This window comes from Strix aluco, chromosome 13, assembly GCF_031877795.1.
Source record: "Strix aluco isolate bStrAlu1 chromosome 13, bStrAlu1.hap1, whole genome shotgun sequence".
In the NCBI taxonomy this organism is placed as follows: domain Eukaryota; kingdom Metazoa; phylum Chordata; class Aves; order Strigiformes; family Strigidae; genus Strix; species Strix aluco.
Genome location: NC_133943.1, coordinates 7,390,074 through 7,418,025, shown reverse-complemented (window position 1 = coordinate 7,418,025; position 27,952 = coordinate 7,390,074). Strand labels below are relative to the sequence as shown.

The 27,952-nt window shown below is 39.8% G+C and overlaps 1 protein-coding gene across 1 annotated transcript; it reads left to right on the top strand.

Moving 5' to 3' along the window:
• Nucleotides 1-19,068: 19,068 nt before the first annotated feature.
• NMUR2 (neuromedin U receptor 2) lies at nucleotides 19,069-27,512 on the top strand. Its single transcript, XM_074838451.1, has 4 exons — nucleotides 19,069-19,788; nucleotides 24,737-24,821; nucleotides 26,118-26,243; nucleotides 27,253-27,512. Exons 1-4 carry the CDS (start codon nucleotides 19,069-19,071, stop codon nucleotides 27,510-27,512), a joined length of 1,191 nt encoding a protein of 396 aa, XP_074694552.1.
• Nucleotides 27,513-27,952: the final 440 nt, after the last annotated feature.

Genomic DNA, 27,952 nt, shown 5'->3' with positions numbered 1-27,952 from the left:
TGCTCGTTCATCTCACAAAAGTTGGCAAGTACTGAAGAAGGAGAAGGAGATGGTGTGTGCAATGGTTCCAGTGAAATTCTATATGCCCTGAGATAGTGTGTTGCTAAATAAGTATCAGAAATAATCTTTGTCTTCTAGACAGTCGGAATGCAACAAGGTTTTGTATACAATTACTGATCAGGCAATGGAAAGCTTTACAAGGAAAGAAGGTACCAACCTCCAGCAGTAAATAAGGACAAAAGCTGCATATCAGGAAGCCAGTCAGTCATGGAGGGAGGAAGTGTTTGTCTCAGTTTGAGCCTGCACTGCTTCTTTTGCTGCATGTGAAAGGTTATAAAGCATTTATCTGGGCTTCTGGTCGCACTCCTCCCAATGCTCTCTTTACTCTGCATGTGGCAGTGTGCGAAGGCTTTTTTACGGGAGGCTCCCATGTGCCCACCCAGCTGGGGAGGAGTGGGTGAACCTCTGAGCCAACTTTCTGTATCTTCCCTTACACATTAAAGTGCACTCCATTCACAAGGTGTACTGGTAAACTATGAAAACAGCCCCCAAACCTGGCACGGCACGGACTGGCCTATTGGCCTGGCACTGGGTAAGAGGCACATGAGTGAAAGGGAAGACATGGGTGACAGGACAACCTCATAGGCACTCTGTGCCTGCCACAGTTGTGCTGGCACAACTAACCCATGAATAATGCAATATATTTTACCTTGCTGCAAGGAAACAGTCATTTGCTGAGTCTCCCTTGCAGAGAAATGACTTGAAGCCACTAAACTGTCAAGTAATATGCAATTGAAGAAGGGATTTGGGGGATTAGCACTAGCCAGATCAATACAGTCCTATTTAAACAGCATCAAGTTATTGTTTGATGGCACAGAGAGCAAATTTGGGAGAATTATCAGCCTGTTAGAGTTCGGGCCCTGTCTTCATCTCATTTTATGACATTTTCCCCATGGTCTGGCCCTCTGCAGAAACCAGTCATTATTCTGGGAGTTTGTTTATGGTGCTTTTCTTACAGTATGAATTCACAAGACTGAAATTCATTCCCAGAGACTTTATGAATGTTGTGAGAGTTGATTACTTAGACTCACCTAGACAGAAAATTCGAAGAGGGCCAAAGTGTGTTATTTCCTGTCTTTTCTGCTGTCACTTCTAAAAATTGCAGGAATACTTTTCTTACCAGACTGTAATATTTATTTTTTCTTCTTTTCCCTTCTCCTTGTCTTTATAATTAGGTGTAATTTGGGGGGCAGAAGTTAAATAATATTTATTATGACAACTGTTAGTTGTTAATTTTTTTTTCAGTTTTTATATGAAAGGCTATTTTATATTGGTCAAGAAATTACTTTCAAAGTCCTGCTATTTACAGGGATGTGTACTGGACATGTCACTTAGGGATATATTGAAAATATGCACCAATATCCAGAATGTTGGTCCTGAAAACTCCTGCTCCGTGCTTGGTGGGAGACAGTTATCACCAGTAAAGCAAATCCTCCTCCAGCGGCACGTGCTGTGAGGTTGCTCAATTTGTGCATGTGCAGTAAAACCTTCACTGCTGCGAAACATCAATGTGTGGGTGTGTGCAGATAAATGTAGCCAGCCAAAGGCATCTGAGATGCTGTAACATGTCCTCTGGCACACCTCACCATGAAAATCTACATGCCTGCCTGGTGGCCACAGATGCTGCCAGTTGCTCTGGTGCTATGCTGATGAGTGTTATACTGAGAATTGTGGGGATGGTTGAAATAAGCCCCATTTCCTTCTGATTGCACAAATGTGCTATTTCACAAATGACTCCTGCAAAATGGCCCCATTTTTAAAAAAATACTAGGTGATGAGCTGTCTGCTAAATGGCCCAAATAGCACCTCTGTATCCTGTCAAGCAATTGACAACTTTGAAACGCATCCCATGAAGGGTAGCAGAGCAGGCACCCTTGTTTAAAAGAACATGGTCGAAGAAGTAGGTGGTTCCTAGTGCTAACTGGACTCCTAGGCATGGTTGCCTGTGTGCTATCCTCTTCAGAGTATCATTAGTCCATGCATTGCTCCTTCTTGAAGTTTAAATGGTCACAAGGTGGTGGGATTGAAGTTGTGCCCCAAAATCTAAGTAAAATATCACTTTGTTCAGTCAAAATTAAAGAAAACTTGAAGAAAGAGAAACTGTGGCGTTGTTCCCTTTTTTCCAGAGAAGAAAAGCATTCTCTTTTTTAGCATCAGTTAGGGTGTGAAAGTGAGACCTACATTCTTGGGGATTGTTAGGAAGGAAAATATTTGCAATGTTGCTCACACAGAGGCTGTAGAGCTCTCTGTCCCCAAGTTACAAAGCGTACAGCCTCACACTGCGTAGCTCGTTCAAAGAAACTCATGTCTGAGCAATAGGATTTTCCAGGTCTTAGTTTTATGGCTACAGAAAGATTATCTTCTGATAGAAATACTATCTTCTGTTTATCACATTGTCTCCACCAGAGGGAGAAATTCACTGAACAGTAATGGTCCTTACTTATAGGGTTATATGAAATTGAGGCACTGTTCCTAAGAGTATTTTCTGCAATAAGAAACTAATAGATTTGGTGGGCAGTGTTTGCAAAGATTTAATTTCCAAAAAGCTCTCACATTTCCTCATCTCTGCTCGATTAATTTTTTTCTTTTTTTCCCTGAAAAGTCAGATCCTTTCTTTACACAAAGCTGAGGACCTACTAAATTAACCAATGTGGACTCAGGATGGGTTGGCATTTTGCTACCACAGACATTTGTTTTGCCTCTACAGAACTTCATCACAGCAATTCCATCACCTTTCCATGGAAATTGTCCCAGGACTTGCCATTCTCCCTGCTCGGATATTGCCTTGTGGTATTAAACAGTGACAGGAATGGAAGGAAATGGATGCTGTTTCTAACCGGAGTTTAAAAGCATTAATTACTTCTATTTCTCTACTCTGGCTGAAGGTTGTTACTATCTCATAGACAGTGTGGAATTTTGAATAGGTTGTTTCTCTTTGCTGCCTGCTTACTGCTTGTCTTTAAATAATCAGTGCCCTTTTTAGAATTCAACCACTTTGCCATTAAATAGTAAACAAACTACTTCTGCTCTGGGCATGTTGATCTTCATTTCCAAGACACATCGATAATAAACTCTACATGTATTCTTCTGTCAAAGATATTAAATCATGGAAGACATCTGCACAAAAATAAGCAAGTGAGAGATGAATGCTTAGAAAGTGAGAAGGCCATCTCTGAGGGAAGAAGGGTCAGAATATTATTTTTTAGCAATGATGGATCAGCATCTTTAGTCCTTAAGCTCCACTTTCTTGGTGTCATAATATATCATAATACATAAATTGTTAGTTCTAATCCCCTTGGGTTCATAGCATGTTTACACACACACACATATATGTCAGGCAAGGCTAATGGGAGATGGATATCAATGTTAGTATAGCAAATGGACTTAATACACTTTGTATGGCAGATGTTATTTGATTCCTAGCAACACCTGAGACAGAGAGGCTGTGCAAATGTCAAGCATACATCCAACAAAAAAGTTACATAGGAATGGATAACTTCAGAGTAGTGAGACACTTCACTGCTGCAGATTTCAGCAACTGGAACTCTGGCACAGGACTGCAGCAGTACAGCAACACAGGCGAAACCCAGCCATCCCCATCTCCCTGCAGTGCAGGAAGAGCTTTCCATACATTTCCTCCCTGTCCTGACGTGGAGCAGGATATCCTGCACGGAGACATGGAAGTGTGGATGCAAGTTACGTTGGTAGGATCTTAGTTAGATTTCTAGTTTGGTCTATAGAATGAAAGAATAGCAGCAAAGGGAAATCAAGACATGAACAAGGAAAAGAGAGGTAGGTTCACCTAGGGAGCCGAAAGATGCTAGAGGTGCATAACAGATGCACAGAAGGGTGGAAGGAATATGTAATGATGTTCTTTTTGCATGACTCCATTAGGAGGGCAGTTTTCTGTAATATTTCTGGTTACCTGTGGCTAGGGAAAAACCCAATTACCATCCTCTTCAATGCACACACACAAAAGCAGGAGTGTCTTTTGCCTTAACCTCTATATCACAACTAACTTTCATAGCAGATTAATATTGCTTGATTCACATACTGTAAAACTGAGATTTTAATCTTTGTTCCTAACTATTTGCCTCTTCCTCTTCTATCAGAAGTTTTTGACTTCTGATGCTTTAGTTTAGGTAATTTAGACAGGACTTTTTTCAAATTATTATCTCTGTCATCTTCTTCCACCATTCATTTTCCCATCCTTACATGTTTATTGGTCCTAAGAGCATCTCTGTAACAGAACATTTATTAATATTCTGTGCAGCACTCTTCATTCTGGTGACTCTTCCTCTTTCTTTTGTATGCACAGTCCTGTGGCTAACATTATAAGGACACAGTTAAGTAATTTGTGATTTTTCCTAAATGCAGTCCTGTTTGGTTTTGGGTTTTGTCATTTTTGCTATAATAAGGAAGTAAATAGATTCATTAAAACAAGGTACTTGTCAATGAGTTCAGATGAAAAGCAGGAGTAATCATCTCCTGAATAGAATTAGAGGCAAAACCAAGTCAGGGTCATGTCTGCAGAAGTTTGGTTATTTATCACTTTCATTTTGCTGGGCTTCTCTTGCTAGACTTCTCTTTCTCCTTTGAGAAATCTGCATCCTGAACTATACACAACAAAGATCTGGTCCAAAGAAGGTCTTAAATATGATCCTGACTTTGATGTAAGCATATTGAAACATGTGCAAGTATATTTTCATGAATCGGACTTTTGTTTTCCTGGTGCATTCAAGCTGTGATGATGATTGTTTTTAAAAATGGGAGCAGCTATGCTGAAAAGTATGTAGATACCAGGTATTAATGCAATATTTCATTGCTTGAACTAAATTTCCAAGTAAAATTACTAGAACATATTTCTAAATATGCAAAAAAAATTAATGCGTGTAACATTTTGGTTTGTTTGTGTGTAAATCAGGTGGAAATTAGATGCCACTGCTTTTTATTTGCTTTAAACTGCCTAACTTTAGCTTTGTAAAAATGCTTACATTTTCCCTTTTCAAGCTGCAGTGGTTTCATTGCTGAAGGTATATTTCTGAACTATCACACTCTATCAACAAAATTAGGAAATAATTCTTATCCATAGCTCAGTTAGTAATTTCAAAATTATTCTAAACAATCCCATTTTTGTCATTATGTAATCACATGTGGTTCTTAAAAGTTCCTCTTTACACTTCAGGGCATTTTCAGCATACAAGGGAAACAAATAACACAATCTAGGGAGGCAAAGAGGCAGCTGGGAACCATAAACGTTGCATTCTTATAGAAGTTGAATTACTGACCCATTTTTCCAGCCCTAGGCAAGTCACAGAAGTTTTTACATTACATTTGTTGTTATTAATGGCCTTTGTCATATAAGTGAGAAGAAAGGAGGAAAAAATATTTTTACTTGTTCTTTGGAAAAATTTCAAAGCTATCTCTGTTTTCTGCATTTGATTGTGCTTGGTGGGTATGTATCCTCACCAGAATTTCACTGACTCTTAGCTACCTTCTGAAATAAATTTCAGATCTTGAGAAGAAATGCCTCCTCTACCACATTAATACTTTAAGGTCAGTTTCTAGTTAAAACAAAGTCTATATGAATGTTACCTTGGGAAAACTCTGAGCATACGTTGAGTACTAACCTACAGGTAGGGGCTCACTCAGCATGATGGTGAATCCTGGTCAGGCTCAATCCTCTGCTCTGACAGCTCCAGATCAGACATCTGTATCTGTTCACCGCAGAAAAAGTTTAAACACCAGACTTTTAGCTACTTTGGAATTAATTGAACAAATGTGTAGGAATGGAGAGTTGAACCTGATATCACACATGCGGAGGTAATACCCAAGGCTACGGACTTTTCTTGGAAAAGAACAAAGTCCTTCAGTGTGCTTCTGAGAAACTCACCCTGAACCAGAGAAATGTTTGCCTGTTAAGTATTTAAAATGAGTGCATTCACGTCAAAGGTTTTGAGTGCAACAGCTTGACATTTTCTTATAATAGTTCTCTTTCTACTGAAAAAAATTACCAGTTGAATAAATTCTGTAATTAGGTCTAATGCATTCTGCGTCCCTTCCCCTCACTACTTTGGGTTACTATGGTATACTGTCCCCAGTTGTTACCTCTGCAAAATTATTCCAAAATCTTCAGTCAGTATCCAACTGAGTTGGAAAATTCCATTAAGGGGGGAAGGATTTGTATTTACCTGCCTTCAAGCAGCGTAAGGGAGTATTGCTTTTTTTCCCTGCGCTGAATACGTTTAAGACTGCAATCTTAAGCAGTAGATATTGTGAGCTCCGCAAAAACTGTGCTTAAAATGCTATTCCCAAAATCCCTAGAATTGATTAGTTGTATTCAGTGAAAGCTGGGCAGATAAATCCCCAGAAAACATCACATGTCTTCTCACACACTTAAAAGTGCAATAAAAATGCAAATGGTAAATAGGAGGCATTGATTTGCTTTCAAACAACAACAATACTTTGACCTTTTTAGAGTAACACAAAAGCTTTAAAAACAAGTGTCAGGCTATCTATATATTTATTTTTTCATTGATTTAAAGACTTATGTTTAGAACTAGGATAAACCACATGAAAGGGAAAACTTTCATATATATAATTTCATAGCTACCCTTTATATACTCTACATACACACATATAAGTGCACACATATAGAAGTCCAGAACGTCCTTAATTTATGTTGTTAACAGTTTAACAGGTTATCTCTGAATTGAGCCCTGCTTTTCCTTCCCTCTCTTCTGTGTATAAGTGAGGCCTTGCCTCACAGCTTGTCTGTTTTGCATGAAAATGAAGTGTCTGATGATGTGCCCCTTAAAAGCTTGTCTGCTCTGTATGTAAATGCAAGGTTGCCTACCTAAAATCTCCGGATCCTATTTGTGAAGGTGACTGTGGAACTTTTCAGACGTCAGATATGCACGTAACCAATCTGAAAAAAAGAAAATTGATGGTTATTAAAGTTTGTCAGAACTTTGGGTTCATTGCAAACACTAATGCTTGAAGACTCATTTTCTTTCTGAATTAGGAGGAATAGCTGAAATCCTGAAATCTTTTGTTGAGTGAAAAATTCCAATAGTTTTTATAAAATAATATCATTTTATATATATTGAAAAAATTATTCCAAGTTAACACAGTGCCATTGAAAACAGCTGTTCCCTGGGTAATATTTTCAGTGCTGCTCTTGTCTTCTTGATTAAATCAGAACCCTCTGAAAGACTTAGTGTTACTTTTTTCCAGTCCAATCTCTACTCAATAGTAACTGTACTTAAAACTTATTTTAAAAGGTTACGAAATATGTAAATGTCATGCTATGTCTGGCTGTATTTCACACAGTAACTTGACACGTTCTTAACAAAGCCTATTGAGTAATATTTATGACAGACCTGAAAATTATTTTTTCATATTAAAACCTTTATTTTGACATTGCCAAAGCAAATCTCACTTTCAGAAGTTTTCTGGAGGGGAGTAGTTTCATTAAAATCAGTAGCATCTCATGAGGCACAAAATCCTTTGGTTTTCATCAAAACATTATTTCCCAAAAGAAAGCTGTTTTAACCACAGGCTTATAACTAGAGGTGATTCCTACCAAGAATTTCATTATTTTAACTTCTATACAGGCATTTGTGAGCTTACGATGGAATCACAAGGGTCAAGACCAACTAGTTCACCATGAGTTGTCCAAGGAGAGGATCAGGAGCAGACAGAGTTTCCATGCTGCCAGGAAGGTTTTGCAAGAGAATGGCGGAGGAAGACAAAGCAGGTAGAAGCAAATGTCTTCATTACATTGAAAAAGGATTAAATATTACCAATGTTTGATCCCATGCTGCTCAAGATTCACACAGATATGCAGCAACCCATAGCAACATGCTCACTAACAATTTGGACTTGTATTCACTGAGGTGTGAGGTTGGTTCTATCCACCATAAAGGGGCAGTGTCCAGTCAACTCTTAATTCTAGTCCCACTGAAACTAGAAATGGAAACAGTTCTGATGGGCTGCAGCACATGCTCCATACCTCGGGACCCCTCTTCATCAAGAGTGGGAAAGGGAAATGGGTCTTTACTGCTCTTATGTGGCATTGCAAGTTCATTTGGCTGAGCTGCTTTGAGGTGGCTTTGTTGCTTTCTTTATCTTGAGTGTTCCAGTATAGATTAAAGCACATCTGAACTCAGCAGCAAATCTTTGAAATTAAAGTGGAAAAGTAGAAACAACTTTTTTGCCCAGCTAACCGGGTAAACAGCTGTTGACCAGAATTAACGTATGTACTGTCAGAAAATAATGTGATTTCAAAAGTGCATTCAGCTGTTTGGTTCTTCAGATTTTTCATTCTGCTCTTCAGGAGGTGCTTTCACATGCTTCCATGATACTTAGCTCTTTGTGCTCCAAATTTGGTGTGATGCACATACTTTAGCATACTCCAGATAATACCTCTTTGCACTATTCAAATGAGCTTTTTTGACTAAAAGCTATTTAATTTTATGGTCTTTTGGGCCCAGTTTTCATCTTACAGTTGACTTCAGATCTCAGAAACCTAGCTGCAACAGAACAATACATTAGGTTCTTTTCTACAACAGCATGGCTGTTGCATGAAAGTACATATTTTCCTATTTTCACCATTTTCTTTAATGTGAAGACACAGTAAGAGAACACATCCTGTGGCCTGTATTTTAAAAATGCCAAAAGCAGTTAGAAAAAGCACGCTCTTCACTATAGATATGTATAAGGTCTGAAGAAAAAGCCTTCAGGTTAACATACAAAATCTGGTAGTGATATAAAAATTTTCAAAATAGCATATAGCAGATTCAAATGGGCTTTAAAGTACTCCAAGGCTCTTGACATTATTGCAATTGTTGTCGGAGAAAGACATGATGTCTCTCAAAGCAGAATCTACATAATGCTCCCAAAAGGGTGGAAGGGAAAACAACAATTCTTTTGGAAACAGACAAAAATGCCTCATGTTCTTCCTCCGATGGGTTGCTGGTATAGCACAGGGCCAAATGTCAAAAAGCATTTTTTGTAGAACTTTATACTTCCTCTGTATCTCTCTGGGAGAGAGAGACAATCTTGCTTTGAAGGGCTGGGCTATTCATATCTATAAAGCACTTGAAAATCTCATGGGAAATTTTATAGCAAAGCAAGGGTAGATGTGCTCAGGAAGATGAGTTTTTTCCCCACTGAGCACAGTCTTTTTAACACTGTGAAGCACCATCTGCATTGCATTGTAAAATACTTCTGAAAGAATCACTGGCAAAATGCATAGGCCTTGATTCTCACATCTTGAAGACAAAATCATGGCCTGTACACTTCATCTGAAAAGTACCTATTTAGCACAGACACAGTGTGAGCTGCTCACTCACCATAGGAAGTGTCATTTATGTCTGTGAATAAATGTTTCTCAAAAGGGACCAGAGATGTGCAGATTACTGCCCTGCATTCTGGTTTCAACATTTTTCCACCTAGCCAGTAAGGGTGGATCATCTTATTTTCTATCTGACTATTAGGTATCATTTAAACCTTGTACCTTCACAAATATGAGCAAAATATCTGTTTTTCCATTAGCTTGGAGACACATACAGATCTGTCAGCCTGACTGATCATCTTTACTGTTCTAGGGACCCAGTAAAACTGTTAGGAAATATGAGAGATGCACAAAGTACTACCTTCCCTTTCAACTCTGTTTTGTGTTAAACCACTTGCATGTCAGATCTGAGACTTCAATTCAAATGCCTGTTGTGTAAGACCATGCATTTCAAAATATGGTGACTATCAACCAAAAAAAGAAAGCATAGCATCCTTTGGTGAAATGAAGGGCCACTACAGTGATGCTGGAGGATTTTGCAGCTGTGGGACACCCAGAAGTTTTAGAAAACTTACTGATCAATGCTGTGGTGATGCAAAGGCAAACAACAAGGCTTGGAGTGAGGAGCCTGGAAACCTTCAATTCTAACTCTGGAACTCTTTTATGCCTTGAGAAAAAGTCCTGAATATTTTCTATAGGCCATTTATTAGTGCTAGCAGACTATCCAGTACCAAATCATCATGCATTATATCCTCCAGGAAAATGGCAAGGTAGATATTTAAGTAGGACATTCTCAGTGCTGGGAAATTATCTGTTATAGTATTTCTCTTCTGTTACTGGTAACATAAGGCTAGGAACCAAGGCTCTGAACAGCCTTTAAGATTTGAAGTCTCACGAGTACCAGAGAGACTTGGGCTCCCAGACACCTCATAAATCTGGACCGAGGATACTGCTTCCTTTCTCTTTGGGGATGACTGAATCATTTCAAACAGCAGAAGAGAGAATAATGAATAACAATGTGAGACTAATCGGGTTTATACAGTGTTATCTTGGAAATAGTAATGCTAAAGAGTAGTTCCTCAAATTCTAGCGGTAACAGCTTCCATGCAGAGGAATGCTGGGAAAGGCATACAAGTGCATACTAAAGTAAAGCTGGATGGGGAGCATGTCTATTGAAAAGGACCTGAGGGTGTTGGTAGAAGTCTGAGCATGAGCCAGCTGTATGTCTGGCAGCAGCAGCAGGCTGTGTTAATAGCAACATAGCCAGTAGACAGATGGAGGTGGTTATCCCCCTGAAATGAGCACTCATTAACCCATATCTAGAGTACTGCAGCCCATTCTGGTTCCCCCAATGTGAGAATGACACTGGTAGACTGGAGTAAGTTTAGAAGAGGTCACCAAGATGTTTGAGGCTGAAGCACTTGCTCTTGAAGAGATGCTGAGAGAACTGTTCCGGTTTCACCTGGGAAAGAGAAGGCTTCAGGGGGCCTCATAGCAGCCTCTGCAGCACCTAGGGGAGATCACCCCATGGTCCACCCTATGGTCTGACTCTACAGCAGACCCTGATCTAAGCAGGAGTTTGGACAAAAGACCTCCAGAGGTCCCTTCCAGACTGCATTAGCCTGTGATCTTGTGATCCTATTTCTGTACAGGTTACTTGCTGCTTCCTTTTTTTCTGTCTCCGTTCCTCATCTCTGTCTTTACCTTTATGTATGTTTTTCATTTGGTGTATTCTGTTCATTTCCCTGTCTAAAGTTCATTTTGTCCTTTTTCACTTCCAATCCCCGGTGTTTGTTTATCTTCCTAACAGGTTACTGTTTCAAGGTTGTGAGGTCTTCTCCTCCTCCATTTGATTTCATCCTTTGTTCTGCCAGCCATCATTAAGATTTTCTTCTTTCAAGCAACATTAATCTCTAGCCAGTGATCTTTAAACAGAATTGAAAAATAAAACATCAGACTTTCTAGTTCTGTTTTCCTTACCTAACCTATTTCTGATGCCATTTCAGAGTTAATATTACTACCCATTTAAATACAGCTTGCTGTATTGAGAGAACAACTTGACTCAGATTTGAGTAATTTCTCTCTGATGCAGATATTTGTTTTATTAAAGGTATTGTAGAATACGTTCGGATGTTCGACAATACAAGATATGTTTAGCATTTAGTACAATGAGAGCAAATCAATGGAGTTCTGGGTAAGCTCAGATCTAATTGTGGATCACATTATCTGTGAGCAGATAATGAAGGTGTCTTGGCTAGGCAAAATATCTATCAGTCTGGATGCTAAACTGGCCTCCCAGTAAAGAGAAGTGGACTAAGCCAAATTTGTATAGCCACTGTACAATTAGCACTGGGGAAGAATAAAGAAAGATGCATTGCAGCAGCTGTCGCCTCAGTGCCCATGGTATAAGGAAATGTCCAAATAGCATTTTTTTGTATCTGAAATGAAGAGGGCACAACCTTCATTCCCTTGTCTGTTTGCAGGGGTCTGTGTGAAAAGCTCCTGAGCCTCACACTCATCTTCAGTTTCAGCAAGGAGAATAAGGCTCCCAAACTGGCAGACTGATCTAAGTCCTGGTGGAGAAGAAGTGACCTAGTAAAGCCACTGGATCCAGAGTGACCCCACACCCCAGTCCTGCATAGGACAGCTGTTCTCATTGTGCAGGGACTCTTACTTGCTCTGCTCCTCAGGTCTAGAGGGCATGGATGGGTTATTTTACCTTCTTTTGCAGTTCTGCCTGAGATCATCTCACTACTGAGTGGGATGTAAAGCACAAAAATGTTTTTCACATGTACACCACAATCTGAAACAAGGTTTTTAATAAGTTAACACAGTTTACTTTGCATGCCTAAGGCCTAGTAGGTTATTTGAAAACTGGTAAATTATCCCTCTGGAATGCATCTTTTTCATCACTGTTATGTCTAGAGTTTTCTTTCTCTCTCTAACCTTGTAGAAGGAGACATTCAAATGAATAGTACCATCCCTTGCTGCATTTAACTAAACCAAGGTATGACTCCTGGGGATAGTCTAATGGGGAAAAGAGCAGGAAGAGAACATCATCTGCCAGCATATTAATGTTCCAAATTATGCACATCCTTCTTCATAAAGATGGTTTCATTAATTCCAAGTCAAATAATATTGATTCTCAATGTGACAAAAAGGCAGGTGATCACTGTAATCCAACTTATAAAGCAATCTGAACAGCAGCGGAGGCAGGAGAGAGTAGAAACTCTTGACAAGTGTTTTTGCCAAAGAATCACCCTTATGAGCAGTAGAATTATACTTTCACTAGAGCCAACAAAATTTAAACACGCAGAGATAATTTAAACAAGTCTTTTCTGAAATCAGAAGAAGAGGAAAGAATGCTGTCTAATTTCCAGTTTCTTAAATTGCATTATTATTATTATTATGTAAGTGGCTCTGAACAAACTGTTTCGTAGAGTATAAACTAACACATCACTGCATTTCTGGGGAAAGAGTGTATATAGTTTTTCAATAGGAGCAAAACTTCTCAAATTAACTTTATTATTCTTACAGCAAGGCTACCTCCACACCAACTCTTAAAGAAAGAAATGTTCAGAAAAGGGATGCTCTTAATATTTCTCTTACAGTTAGCTTTATGTATGATATGTGCTATGTAAATTCCATGTGTCTCATTTATCATTTTCATTGTCAGATTCAGTTCTCCTATAAAAAATTAACTTTCTACCACCTCCAATAATACAATGTATCACTGCCCTTCTTTGAATATGTAAAGACTTGTCACTGTGATCCCCTCTGTCTCATCAGTGCATATGCCTAATACATATCCAGGCACCTACGCAGACTATGATGTGGATGGGGTTTTTTACGGTGCAGAGAAATCCTTACCCAAATCCCAAGATGTGGAACAGAAGCCAAATGGATGTGAACTGAAAATTAATATTGATGAGTCATGTCAGGGAAAGTAGTTAAGTCTCTTTTGGGTCAGACAATTAAGTGAGCCGAGCTCTCCCAAGAAACATATACACAAGGAGAGGAAGAAACTGCAGTGGAGTATCAATACTGTAATAAGATGCAGAAAGCCATAGAGAGATGCTGAATAATCTGATTCTTTCTGCGTAAATCTGAGTCTTGTGGTACCAGATCCCTCCTGATTCGGAGAATCTGACTCATTCTGTACCATGCTTGTGACTTCAATACGTTTTCTGCCATGACAAACCTTTCATCTTCCCCCATGTAAATCCAAGTCACTTTGTCACAATGGACACATTCAGTATGACAAGATTTCCTGTATCAGAGTTTTTTTTCAACTCTTTTTGCTGCTCCCCTGCATGTCAAGCCTGAACTACGCCCCTACTTGTCACCCACTGCCTCTTCAAAGCATGAGCACGCACACAAACAAACGTCACACAAAACAGTTACTAAAAAGGAAGGACATCATTCCAACTAATTTCTGGAATCAACACTAACAAAGCAACCCATTGCTGAAAGCCATGTCAATTGGTACATCCACCCTGCTAGACAAGAGAGGACTAGGGAGTGATTTTTAACACTGGACTGTCCTCATTCTTCACCTGCTGGCTGGCTCTCTGGCCCTTTTCTCAGCTGTCCCAACAGCTTCTCAGAGGTGAAGCCTGTATATGGCTCCCTCTAAAGATTGGTCCTGATGGGAGAAGGATTGATAAGACTGCACAAAATTGGGGTCTAAATTCATCTCAGCTGTTTAACAACCTTGCTGTTAAACCTTATTGCCCACTTTCCCTCTGCAGACGATAGGAAAAAATAAGCTCCTCCATTTCATATCTCTTACCTTGTGGTGTGGTTTAGGACAAATCCCCTTCTGGAGGTTTCTCTTTCTGTTATTGGCTAATGTTGGAGCCTGAAAAATCTGTGTAGGCTCATATGCTGGTTTTAATCACTAAAGTTAGGCAAAATGAGTTCCACTCTTGAAGTGGCCTCTGTCTGCACTGTCTGTGTAGGTTGCCAGCTGTTCCAGGCAGAGAGGTGTCCTCCTTGGTATTTTGTACCGTAGTCATAAAATCCACTTCTTGTATGTGTTGATTGCTATCCTGGGGACTTCAGATATCATGCACAGCCATGGAAAAGCTGTCTGCAAAGAGCCTAGATAATTGCAAAATGACTTACAATAAGGCATGGAAAGGCTACTGCAGATCCAGCTATTATTATAGTGCAGCTCACTCCTCCAGCCCGGAGGGAGAGAAAATATACAAAATGTATCTATGCATTTGATGGCATGTTGAATGTTATACTGGATATACTTAGAAAAACAAGGGCTCACATTCTAGCTACTGTAGTGAACCAAACAAACCTTTCAAAGGAGAAAAGAAAAAGTCAAATCCATGATCTATAACTATAGCTCAGTAATTTATAAGGGGAGTGAGGGTATATTTTTCTAGCAATGTGTTAACATATTCAGTGTAGTATGGCCAAACATTTCTTCTTACCAGCTCTGTGCCCTCTTATTTGCATCCTCTTCTTTGCATCCCTATGGAACAGAGATACTTCGTACTGACAAGTTCTCAAAGGATTAAAACAGTGAGTTTGAACCTGCAATTCAGAAAGCAGTATGACTCCATGGCCAGCTCTGGAAGGCTCCATGAAAGGAGTAGGGAAAGCAAGCTCAAACAGGCTGGATAGCAGTCCCCTCACACAGAATTTCTAAAGGATTTTACACCTACCTTCAGTATGTATAAATTGGAGAAAGGGTGAAACCCTGAAATAACAGAATCTGATGGCTGCAAGTAGAAATTAGAAATCAGAAATTAAAGGGCAGGTTGCAATTGTTGAAGATAAAAATCAGTGCACATGTTTGCCAAAAATTATGGCAAACCCAATACTTCTTCCAGCTCTTCCAAAGAAGTAGGCTGTCTTTCTAAAATTAAGTGTACAGTAAGCATTACAGCACTTTCTTGCAAACCCTGAGCAACATCCCATGCAGGGTTGCTCAGAGATGTCAGCTCAAGTCCTGGATGCCACGTGGACATATCAGGGCTGTATTGTTTCTCAGCTAATCAACAGAATGAGTTAGCGTGGCACACCATGGCATTAGCACAGCTATATTACTTCCAGTTCCGCAAAAAGAGCATATGAAGCTGGATGAGAAACCTCCTTGTCTCACCATACAAATATCCATAAAAGCTTGTTTTGCATGAATAAAATTCTACATTCTGAGAAGAGCAAGTATTCAGAGCAGACCATCATAATGGCCCATAGTTCTTCAAAGTACATCCCTCTGTAAGCATGACCAGTGGAGGATTTATCCATTTGCTATACTCTGGATTACATCCGCCATTCTGTCTCTTTTGATGAATGTGTCCAATTTTCCCTAAAATATAAATTATTCACCATTTATGGACCTAACATATAGTCGCTAATGGGTGCCCTTACAAGGGCTTTAGGAAACATGAAAGCACTTGAATTTACCTCTTTTTAAATGTACACTTTGCTGCTTTCAATGGAACACAGGAATGTGCTGTAGCACATTATGTTGGCTGAGGGAAAGATTCCACAATGTAAATGTGGTACAAGACATACCACCAGCATAAGGGCATAGTCAGTGCCTAAGGAGATAATGCCACACTCTGACTAGTAGTGACACTTACCGTGCCAAAAAACCTTGTCTGAGTTAATTTTGCCAAATATTACACTACAATAACACACATTACATAGTGTACATTACATTAATGAAATATTACATTATTTACATTACTATTACATAAAACTGCACAATTCTAAGGCCAGCATGCAGGACACCATCTTTCTTTGAGTGTATTACAGCAAGCACCAATGAAGTGTGCTTTATAATTTGATATAATATATCAAATGCTTTAATATTACTTGCAAAAGGAACATCTGTTTTTATTTTCTGTCTCAGTTGTAAAAATAAAATATTTCCAGTCATATAGAGCTAGAGCTAGTCTTTGGTTAGATACACTCTCCTATCCTTATTGAGACAGATATGATAAAGATCACCAGCTAAAGGTTCGAGAAATGAACTGAAATATATTTTCCACTCTCCTTGTCCTCTCTATCTGCCACTTAATCATGGTCATAGCGACATGGTTCCAGGAGTGACCTGCTAGATAAATAGACCTGTTTTTCTTCTGTGATTCTATTCTTACAGTTTGTCAGAACCTGAGCCCAGCAGGAACAGAAAGGATGGAGGAGGGAGAACAAATGGAAGTGGACACAGGTGGGCCTGGCACACCCACACTTTCAAGTGACCTGATGTGTTTCTACAGCTTTCCTCTCATAGAGATTGTGATGGATATGACTGCCCTGTTGGCTTTTTAGTAAATAACTCAATCCCTTTTGGTTACCTTTTCTGTAAGATTGAGTTCAAGCTGAACAGACCTCACATTTCCTTTTCAGTTTCTTTACAGGGGTTGATGTGTAAGAAGAAAAATACAGACCAATTTGGTAGCTACTTTAGAAGTGTTTACTCACCTCAGTTATGCTGCAGTATAGAGAGTAGTGGGACTTACTGGGGAGCAAAGAAATGAAATATTGTTGAGAGATTAAAGGGAATAAGACCCCTGAAAGATAAGCAGAGGTACAGCAAGTGTTTAGTCCTGCACAAATTCTCAAATACCTGTCTCCTACTGTGCTCTGAAACAGTCGATCCTGGTCTTGACCAGGCACCCTACTAATGATTCCTCTGTTCCTACCTCTTACACCAACAGTAGATCAAAATCAAATTCACATTCTTTCAGCATTGTTAAAATGCAAGGAATCTCTTTACGATGAGTCCTTAAAGAAGGAAGAAATAGGTCAAAAGAGCACACTTGTATCTCACCAATCCAATAAAACCTCGATCTGCTGAATGAAATACCTCCGTGCGATGCTAAAATAAATGAATAGGGTCTTTCTAATGGAGAGTTCATGTGTGAGAGAATTTCAGCAGGTCTGAAAGTCATCACAAAAGATATGCTTCTGTCTTTTAGTATAATTTTTGTGGTACCTTCCATGCCTCCAACATTTTAAATCAATGCACAGTTATCCCCAGGCTCCACACATTGAATATGCCTCTGTGGGACCAAACCTCGGTTCTTTACCTCTTGCTGTTATTTTTGGAGGCAGTCCGTCCTTATTACAGGTTTGGGGGTTTTTTTGCAAGGTTATTGGACCACTACTAAACCAGAAGAAGTTAAAGAGGGAAGGAGTAAAGACAACAGGTTTCAAGACAACCTCAATTCTTAAGAGTCAGAAAACAGGTTTTCTGTGGAATCAGTTTACTGTCTAGCCACTTATGATGGAGTAGTTTGCAACTTCTTTGGAAAACTTGCTTTTGTCATAATTTTGGAGGACATGCCAGCCAGAAGGGCTGTTCTTTGGCTCTTGGATGGTTAAAAATATGCAGGTTAGTAGCCAGGAAGACTCAGCTAAAGGGTCAAACAGAAAAAAGAAGGTGGTTTTTCACACACAGATAGTAGACCCAAGGCAGTCCTTGCCAAAGGATGTTAGGGATGTAAAAATTCTACATTGCTTCAAGGAGGGGGTCTGGGCAGGTACTCAAAAGTGAGAACTAGTGAGAGGTACTGGGCAGACAAATTGCACATCATGCTGACAAAATCCCCTAAACTAGCACTCAGCCTTTGCACCTCTGATTCCAAAAAGCCAAACTTTCTCTGCATCTCAGAAGATGACAGCCATACACTTTAAAGCTTTTTTGTTTTAGAGAAATTCAGTAAGGAATCAAGCTTTCATAAGGAGCTAAATGATCTATCTTGACACAGCTATCATCCTTGCAGGATACATTTTTTTGTCTCAGAAAGTGTGTTTGCAGAATGATTGTCATTCAGGAAGAAATAGGAGTTCATAAAAAATCATGTAAATTTAATCCCTGAGGCAATAAATATGTCTTTGGAATAATACAATCCTCAGAAAGATTCCCAATACAAGGCTATCTAAGAATATAGGTTCAGATTCCACCATACCAGGAAAGTGGGAAAATATTTTGTTATCAATAAGAAGAGCAATTAAAATCCTGTGTTGGATTTCAGGAGAAAAAAAAAAAGATATACTGTTTTAAAAAAGGTAGAAACATTGTAGTAGCCTGATTCCACACAAATGACTACAAAACCAGATTGGCTTTCTACAGATCAAACTCTGTTTCTAAGTACTTGCTGCCATAGACAACAGAAAATAAAAATCAGCAGAGATCTGAAAAATAAAACCATGCCAGATTTTTTTTTTTTTCCTTGTGGCTCATAACTGGATGTAGCATCAATATAATTTTGTAAAAGCTTTTTGGACTGAGTTTTCAGGGGCTTTTGTCTGGTTTCTCACCCTCTGACAAATACAAACATCTTGCAGCTTGTCTCACATTCTTTATTTCAGATTCCCAGCTCTCTAAATCTCACATTTCTGATTCTGTAAATGCATCTGCTACAGGAGCTGATACAAGTAGCTGGAACCTCTTCTCTTACTCCATAATCTAATGCACTTAGCAAGCCAATGAATATGTGTGAAAGGAGGGGCTTTCTGGCTAAGGGACTCCTTGCAGGAGAACAGCTGTTACAACAGCAAAACCTTAACTGAAGCCAGGCAAACACACTCACTCACATCTCTCAGTGGCTTTGTGCATCTAGGTCTGGCAAGACAAGACCCCTTCTCTCTTCCTCTCTCTGCAAAAAGTGAACAAACTAGCACAGAGAATCTTCAAGAAGACTGGATCTCAGCTGTGAAACGTTTCAGAAGATCCAGTAATGGACTGGATCAGCAATATCTCCTGGTTTAATCACTTTGCTCTACATGAAGAACATTTCAGGAGGTACTTAAACAGCACTGAGGATTACTTAGCCTTCCTATGTGGGCCCAGACGGAGCCATCTGTTCTTGCCTATGGCTTTAGTGTACACCCTGATCTTTGTTGTTGGGGTGGTAGGTAACTTCTTAGTTTGCCTGGTAATCCTCAAGCACCGGAACATGAAGACCCCAACCAATTACTATCTCTTCAGTCTCGCTGTCTCAGACCTGCTCGTGCTGCTTTTTGGGATGCCACTGGAAGTCTACGAGATGTGGAGCAACTACCCCTTCTTGTTTGGGCCAGTTGGCTGCTATCTGAAGACAGCACTCTTTGAGACAGTGTGTTTTGCCTCCATCCTCAGCGTGACCACAGTCAGCGTGGAGAGATACATTGCCATCCTCCATCCTTTCCGTGCCAAGCTGGAGAGCACTCGCAGGCGTGCCCTGAGGACCATCGTGGTGCTCTGGGTCCTCTCTGTCCTTTTCGCCCTCCCCAACACGGGCACCCATGGCATCATGCTGCAGTATTTCCCCAATGGCACCCTGGTCCCTGGCTCTGCTACCTGCACTGTAGTCATGCCCATGTGGATCTACAACTGTATTGTCCAGATTACTTCTTTTCTCTTCTATGTGCTGCCCATGGGGGTAATAAGTGTGCTGTACTATCTGATGGGGCTAAGAGTAAGTCCTACTCCGACTGTGCTCAGTGTTTCCTTAGCTCATTCTTGTGTGTTTGTGTCTGTATATGTATTTTAAGTGATTGCGCCTTTTTTCTTGCCCATCTGTTTTCCCCCAAAAAAGCAAAAGTATTTCAAACCTCTGAAAACTGTGGATCCAACTCCTTCTTTGGTGTAATCCCATTCTAAAATCAATATAGCTATGTTGAGGAGTAATGTACCCCAATCTTTTTTTAAAAACCTACCATTGCTGCTGCCTACATTTGAATGTTACTTAAACATCCAAGTCTGCATAGTGATTCCAGTCTCTCAGAGATTCTCACTTTTGCAGTAGGGACTAGAAGGAAATAGAGCAAAAGGAAAATGTGAAAATAATAAAAAGGAGCAGGTTAGTGATTGGATCTTGTGTATTATCTGTTTTCCCTCTACTTGTGACTGTGGAGTTTCCATTGCATTACTTTATTTTTCTCCTTCCCTGGAGATGGTGATAATATTCAGTTGTTAAAACTCACAAAGCTGTCTTAAACTGAAATGCTACCTTATTGTTGCAGCTAGCAAATTCAGAAATCATTTCTTTATATAGCGATGGCATAGTTTCACCATTGATCAAGGCTACCTTAGAGCTCGTATTCATTCTCTCTTCAGAAAATGAGACTAGTTTTACCAAGTCTTCTTTATTTAAATACATGGATGAAACAAGTGTTATAAAACTATGTAGCACAACACTAAAATACACTGCTAATCATAGCGAGTCGATGACTTTTTTCTTCTCGTACATTACATATATTTTGAAAATATAAATCCTATCTCATTGCACTGAACATAACTTAAAGTTTAAAAAGCTGTCTGATCATATAGCAGGAAAGGGATGCAATATGCTACTAGAGACAAATGAATTTGCCAAATAACATGTAAGAAATTCAACCAAACCTCTGCTGGTGTGTTTATAATTTTGTTGTGCTGGCTGATATTTACTGTTATCTGAAACTACATAGAAGCAGTTTTTCCTTAACCAGGAAAATACACGAGGATTAAGTGCCAGAAATCCATAGCACACAGCAGATCTTCGAAGCAATGAATGGGTTAAATTATCCCCACTGCCCAATGGCTGTTGTCTTTACATAGTTTCATTGAAAATTTTGCAAAATAAGACCTGAAGGGAGGAATAAGTGCTGAAAATGTAGCAGTTACAAAAAGAAAAAGAGACATCCACAAAACTATTAAAGAAGTCTTGAAGATTGCAATAATTTCTATTTGTGGCAGCAGATATTCCTAATCCTCATCCTAGAAGAGAAACTACATACCAGGCAAGGGCTTCTCCCCCAGGACTTCTGTATATTCACAGATCTGTTCAAGCTGTCTTCCCTAAGGGCTTCATTGGTCATTGTTTATGTCTCTGCTTTTCTGTATATCCAGCTCAGACTAACAAATTTTAAAAACATCCATCCTGGATATATCTGCACTGCACTCCAAACTGCACTTGGCAAGATAATTTCATTTTTTCAACAGAAATTATAGAAGAATGGTGTAAATATATACAATTTTTCAAGAGAAGACACTTTTTATCTACTCACAGGGGATGAAATCTGTAAAGCTTTAGCAACACTCCAGAGTCTCCTGAGTGCCATGTATTGCTCATAAGCTGTAGTGAAAAAACTCAGAGTTGATCCAAAGGTTGTACAACAGCTCAAATTCAGCAGACAGAGACCTAGCCTTTCCAAGTCCAGGCTTTGTGAAACAGGCATTTCCTCACCAAAGTTTTTCCCTCAGGCTTTGCCAGTGCTCAGGAGAGCACTGTGTGACAGGAATCATGTGTGACATGTGAAGCAGTTGTGAGAAGGCAGCAAACATGGGTCATGTAGTAACTGAGTTAATTTTTAATTTTATTCCTTGGAAAAATGAAAAAATATGTTTGTCTCTCACAGGGAAATTTATTGCCAGCAGAGCCATCAGGTTGATTACCTCATGATCAATTACCTTATGGTCTACTTGGATATAGTTTTAAGGCTTGATGGTTTAATAGTACGTTATGGTCAGTAGATAGTTCCAGCATTAGTGTAAAGAAGAGGACACTGATGATTACACTGTAGACTCTTTAGATTTTGGAAGCTTCTTTCTGCCTGTTTCATTGAGTCCTCATCACAGGTGCCTTTAGGACCAATCCTTAAATCAGCCAGGCTCTTCTTTAAACCCAGTTCAGCTGTGGAGCTACTGGCTGCAACCTTTAGCCCAAAAACTGAGGAGGAAGAGGACAGGGATTAAATGAGAACATTGGAAAATGGCTGCTTGTAGAAGCTAATCCCTGCAGTGCTGTTAGAGGTGGGGTGGCATTGCTTGGGAAGAAGTCTGCATTGCAGCAGGATTCAATGCAAGGTCCCTGACCATTTCTTTCAAACTGATCTCTAAAAGGACACAGGGATAAGTGCTTATCCCTGGTTGTCTAAAAGTCAGACTCTATTTAATAAGGATTTTTGAAAGTGAATGAAGAGAATGGAGAGTCCAGAGACTTATTTATCCCACTACTTCAGACATCAGTAAGGGGATCTAGATGACCAGATGAAACCTTACCTAGGCAGGATGATTCTTCTGCTGAGTCCAACACTTCTCTTAGTGTCACTTCCCCTCAGTAACACGTTGGAAACAGTGGTAATTTTTATTTCAGCTGTCTTTGAATCAAGACAATTTATTCTTGCCAATGCACAGCTGGTCCAGATTTTATCATCAGAGTCTATTTTGTCCCCTAAATGCCCCGTTGTTAAAACCAGAATCCTCTGTGGACAGTGACTGTCTTTGGCTAATTTCTGTAGAGCCCAGCACACTCCTGGAAGAGTGTGTCCCCTTTCCATGGATGGTGTTCTGCAAACCTTGTGCCCACTAACACATTTTCCTTTGCAATGGGGTGAGCTAAGAGTACACCTGGGCTGCAGTTCAGCAGACAGGTGGCAACTGCTTCAGCCAGATCACTGAAGTAGGACTGCATGCTTTAACACAAGCCGTGTGGATTTTAAATATCAATTTTTCCATCAGCTGGAGAGAAAGTCTGGTCACCACTCGTGTCAGACAGGCCAAAGAGCTTACAGAAAACAGTTCTCCTGCTTTTGCTGAGTAGCTTCACTAGGTTTGCCTGAGGATAGGTGAGGCCCTAATTTCACTCTGCCTTTTGATTTCTAGTATGAAATGCCGTAGCTAATAAAGATGTGGTGGGAAAATCCAATTTTCAGCTTCTTGCTCCAGACACTTTAATTCTCTTGCAGAGAATGGGTAACATTCATCTTCAGGCAACCCTACATAGCCTCATATATCCACAGTGATGTAAAGGTAACCACTACCTTGGCTGGAGCTGTCCCTCTGTCAAACCATTGGCATGAATTCAAGTTACAACCTTTGCCATGGATTTGTTTCTTTTTTTTTTTTTTTCCTCTTTGTCATAACTCACTGTTTTATTAAGTTGCAACTTCTGAGTTATTCTTACTAGTTACACCTCCATCTATTATCACTTGAGGCTAAGAGAAGCCTTATAGTATCATCAAAATGACAGGAGAAAGGTGAAAAATAAAGATATGTATGTCTCTGGTTTATTACAGCATCAGAACACTGTATTCTCTGAGGCTTTGGAATATGCCTGCAATAGATTACTGTTGAAACTGAAAACTGCTGAAGGGAAACTAGGGATTTTAATCAATCTGAGCAGACATTTATCGCTAGATGTGTTTCAAATCAACTGAGTCTCTTCCTTAAGCAACTGTGGCTATGACTAAAAGCTACAAAGGGAATAATGTAAAACATGAGAGGCTGAATTACACTATAATTGAATATAATTTGATTTACATGTGTTTCCCTTTTATAGGTTTTATGACTAAATAGAACATTTAAAGAAGGTCTCATTTGTTCATCCTTACAGAAAAGTATTAATCAAAAATCAGAAAGCAAATCATAGGGTAAAAGGATAAAGAAAATGGCACAACTAACATGTTTTCAGAAGTTTTTTTACAAATCCAGATTGATTTCTATCTTCTCTCTCATTTCTGATATTCTTTCTCATGTAATTAAAAGTTTTGTTTCCAGTTTCTCTCAGCTGAAAAAAGCGTCACTCCAAATCTGTTGACTAATCAGAAGTTCCCACTTCAGGAAGCTGTGTCCAGTTATGCACTCTCCATAGATGATTTATTTTATAATCAAATAAATTTTCCTGTTTATCTAGACCTGTTCTTTTAATCACCAAAGCACCAGTGCTCCTGCTGTAAGCATATTGGAGAAGCATTTCAGGAAGGATCAGATTATTATTCTTTATGTCCATTTAGAAGTCCAGGAAAAACTACTGGAAAAAAAAAACCCCACCTTGTTGTAATTGAGCAGTATGTGGCTGAATGTGTGCCTATCATGCACACTGGCTGTCTGCAAGAGAGCATATATGGGTTTTGTTCATTAGATGGATTGAATATCAATTAGTCCAAACACTCAGGGCATGAAACAAACTCCCTTGAAGTTTACAGGAATTTTTCCAGTGATTACAGCTATGTTTCACTGAGGCCTCTCTGGGTATTTTTTGGATCATTGGTTTGTGCTTAATTGTGGGGAACCCTTTTAGGAAAATAAACAAACAATACTTTGCTAGAAGAGAAAGTAATGCCTAGCAAAATACTGTTGCAATTGAACACAAACTGTGAACCAAATATTGACTCATTGAGAAAGGACAAGTGGGGAACCGAAATACAAATTTGCTGTAAATAAGCAATCTCAGATGCATAAAATCTGCACATTGTTTTGAAACTAAAGCTTCAATGTTTCCTACACTAAAACTGAAATTTAAAAGTAGTTTTTTTTCAGTGAGTCCTGAGTTGTCCCAAATTCTGCCTTCTCAAACTACAGCTATCAAAATATCAAACAGGCTATGTCAGGTGGGGATGTCATTTGCTGTCTAAGCTCTCCTTCGGTTTTCCTCCTTTTGCCAGTTGAAAGGAGACAGATCTTTGGAAGTGGAGGAAATGGCTGTGAATGTTCAGAGACCATCCAGGAAATCAGTTACCAAGATGTTGTGTAAGTAGTAAGTACTTCTGTGTTTTCTTTACCATGGACAAGAGGGTGGTCAGGCCCTGAAGGGTATCAAGGAAATGCACTGAATACAAGAGTTATGAGAGGAGATGAGTAGCTGTGATCAAAAGAATGCTATTTTATCTGGACTTAGAAGGCATGGGAGTGAAACACCATGGCTAACTATCAAAAGACTCAGAAGGCAAATTTTCCTCCCCAGCACAAGAGGAGTTAAGCAAACCTACATGGCAGATGCTTGCATGGCAACTCTCTAATATTCCTCACTCCAGACCTGATTCTTGCAGCCTTCTAGGGAGGATTCCTCTTTCTCAGAGTGCAAATAGTCTATATTGCCCATTTTTAAAGAATGTTTTGCATCACACCACGAGCTCTGCTCATGAACAGGAAGGTCTTGCCAAACCACTTACATCACCCACTGCTGATTTAACCACTTAGACCTTCCCAAGAAAAAGTAGAACCTAGGCAGACTTGCACATTTTATGGCATTCAGTAGAATCTGTGCTCCAATCACCCTGAAAGCACTCACATCACTTTCTAATTTAGAGCTGTCTTTAAGGTAAAGATCACCTTGCTGCTGAGATGGTGTTTATGCAGGAAGAATAAATATTTCCCTTCTGCTATTCCCTTCAATATTTCCCACAAAAACATTATTCTTTTAGGCGGCTTAAGTCACCATCTGAACTAGGAAATTGTACTTTGAAGTCAGCCTGATTTTCTGTGCCCAATAACTGTGACGACAGATATTCATAGGACAGAAGTCTGGAATGGGTTTGCAAGAGTCCTTCCAGAGCCAGCACAGGCCAAGTTGTGCATGGAGACAAAGTCTTTTTCTTCCATGCTGAGCAGTGCACCCAGACAGACTTATCATCATACATGGTTCCTATGGCCTGATCCTGCTGTGTGATACACAAATACTATGCAGAGGAAATTAACTCCAAGGCACAATGGTCCCAGGTACCACAGATGAATCCAGATGTCTCACTGGCAGTTTCTTCATCAGGCTCTGTACACACTACGACATTACCTGTCTGTTGCCTGCTCTGTTTGAATGTCATTGTGTGTGCATGCATTGAGTTATACAGTGCAGAAATCAGTGGAAAGTTTGTTCTTTTAGCTGGTAATTGCAAGACAGAAAGGATGGCAAAAGACTTGAAACAATGAATAAAGTTTGTATACTTAGTCTTTCATCCAGCTTTCTGAACTATGTCTAGTCTGTGCAGGCTAGTGAACCATATCCCTCCATAATTTACTTGTTTTTCTTCTCCCTTTTCTCCATGCTAGTTGTCCTCGTGATGGTTTTTGCTGTCTGCTGGGCTCCATTCCATATAGATCGACTTTTCTTCAGCTTTGTTGTGGAATGGACTGAGCCTTTGGCTAATATATTCAACCTAATTCACGTGGTGTCAGGTAAAGCTTTCTTCTTCCACTTGCACAAGGGCTGGCAAAAAAAAAAAAAAAAAGTATTCGTGAGTGGTTTACTTGAAATATGTAGTCATTTATTTTGTAGGTGACATGAGACATGCATGGAAAAACTTCTTGCAGTTTGGTGGACAGTGATGAGAATCGTGCCTGAAATAAAAGCTGTATGCAAGTTTTTGCAGCTTTCAAGATCTAGGCATGTTGTCCAATACAGTTGTCTGAATACTCACAAAGAAGGGAAAAAAAAAAAAAAATAAAAAGGATATCATGCATCATTACCAGCTGCTTTTCCTTCTTGGGAATGTTCAGAGATGAAGTCTGCTGTCATTCAGCTGCTTTTAATGAATACACAGCAGCAGGCATCATCCTCCAGAGGGTCTCTGAGGCATATAGGAAGCCTGACCAAATGTCAAGACAAAAGGCTTACATACTGCTCAGAACTGGGTGATAAAACCAAATGTTTATGCCAACCTGCCAACCATAAAATGAAGGCTTTTTCGAAGAGGAATCTTATTTTCAGTCTGCCATGGGAAAACACTGAATGTGGCCATTAGGCAGCTCAGACAAATCCAATCTCATGCAATTGTCCTGGTGTGTTGTAAGAAATTATCTCCCCTCAGCTGGAAGTTATCCTCTGACAGCTTTGATGGGGGTACCAGCTGTGCAAATCCTGCTGTGGGGATGAGGTCTGTGCTGGAGGCAGGTCAGTACAGCTCAAGAGAGAGCTGGTTCCTGAACAGCTGGAGATAGTGAGCTCCAGTTAATACTCTCTCCCACTTTCCTTTCCCTCTCTCCTGCTGTGCCTGAGCTAGCTTTGGTGAGATATCCCTCTCCCTCTGCCTGGATGGTAGCAGGGCAGAGGTGTGTTGTCGCTGCCTCCACCCTTGCACCCAAGTTTGGTGGAGCACTGTAGGCAATGAAAAGATTTTCCTCTTCTGAGATCATCCTACACAAAAATTAAGTCTTTCTCTCCTTTCCCCCACCCTTGTTCTCCTAGGTGTTTTATTCTATCTGAGCTCTGCCGTGAACCCTATAATTTACAATCTGTTGTCCCAGCGCTTCAGGATGGCTTTCCTCAGTGTTATCTCTCCTTGCTGCAAGCACTGGGCCCCTAACCATCCCACCAGCAGGATTCCTGCCCAGCAGAGCATCTTCGTGGTTGAGGACCACAATCTCGTGGACTCTGCTGAAGACACAAGTCTCCCTGGCACCCACAGGACATCTGTCAGCAGTTCTCAGCTCTCCACTGGTCTGTGACTTTCCATGTTGTAATCCAGGTGAGAAAAAAGCTAAAGAAAATCACTTTAAGAAACAAAAAGAGAAAAGACCCTCCTAAAGGGTGGGTCAGTGTTTTCAGCAAGAAGAGCTCACAGACATGTCTTTTTGAATGAATGAAGGAGGAGATTGTAATTAACAGGTGGTTAAAAAGCATTTTTTTACTCTCAAATTAATAGGAGGGCTGGAAACGTCAGTTTACTGGCTGCAAGCTATGCCAGCAAAGAGCTGCTTTACAAAAACGAGACCCACTCCCAATATTACCAGCACAGGAGGGAGACACAGCTTATCCAAGTCTTACCAAAGGGCTTTTTGTGCACCAGCCTAAACTTCAGTTTACTTATTTTGAAATGGGGCAACTTGCTGCACAAGCTTTGTCTACCCACTTCTAGCTTTAGGCAAGCCAGTCTTACCTCTCTCCC

Bases quoted from the DNA above. Each gene is read 5' to 3' on its own strand.
- NMUR2 (XM_074838451.1), top strand. From the start codon at position 19,069: ATGGACTGGATCAGCAATATCTCCTGGTTTAATCACTTTGCTCTACAT. The intron at 19,789-24,736 runs GTAAGTCCTACT...TCCTTTTGCCAG, and splicing joins ACTATCTGATGGGGCTAAGA to TTGAAAGGAGACAGATCTTT. The intron at 26,244-27,252 runs GTAAAGCTTTCT...TTGTTCTCCTAG, and splicing joins CCTAATTCACGTGGTGTCAG to GTGTTTTATTCTATCTGAGC.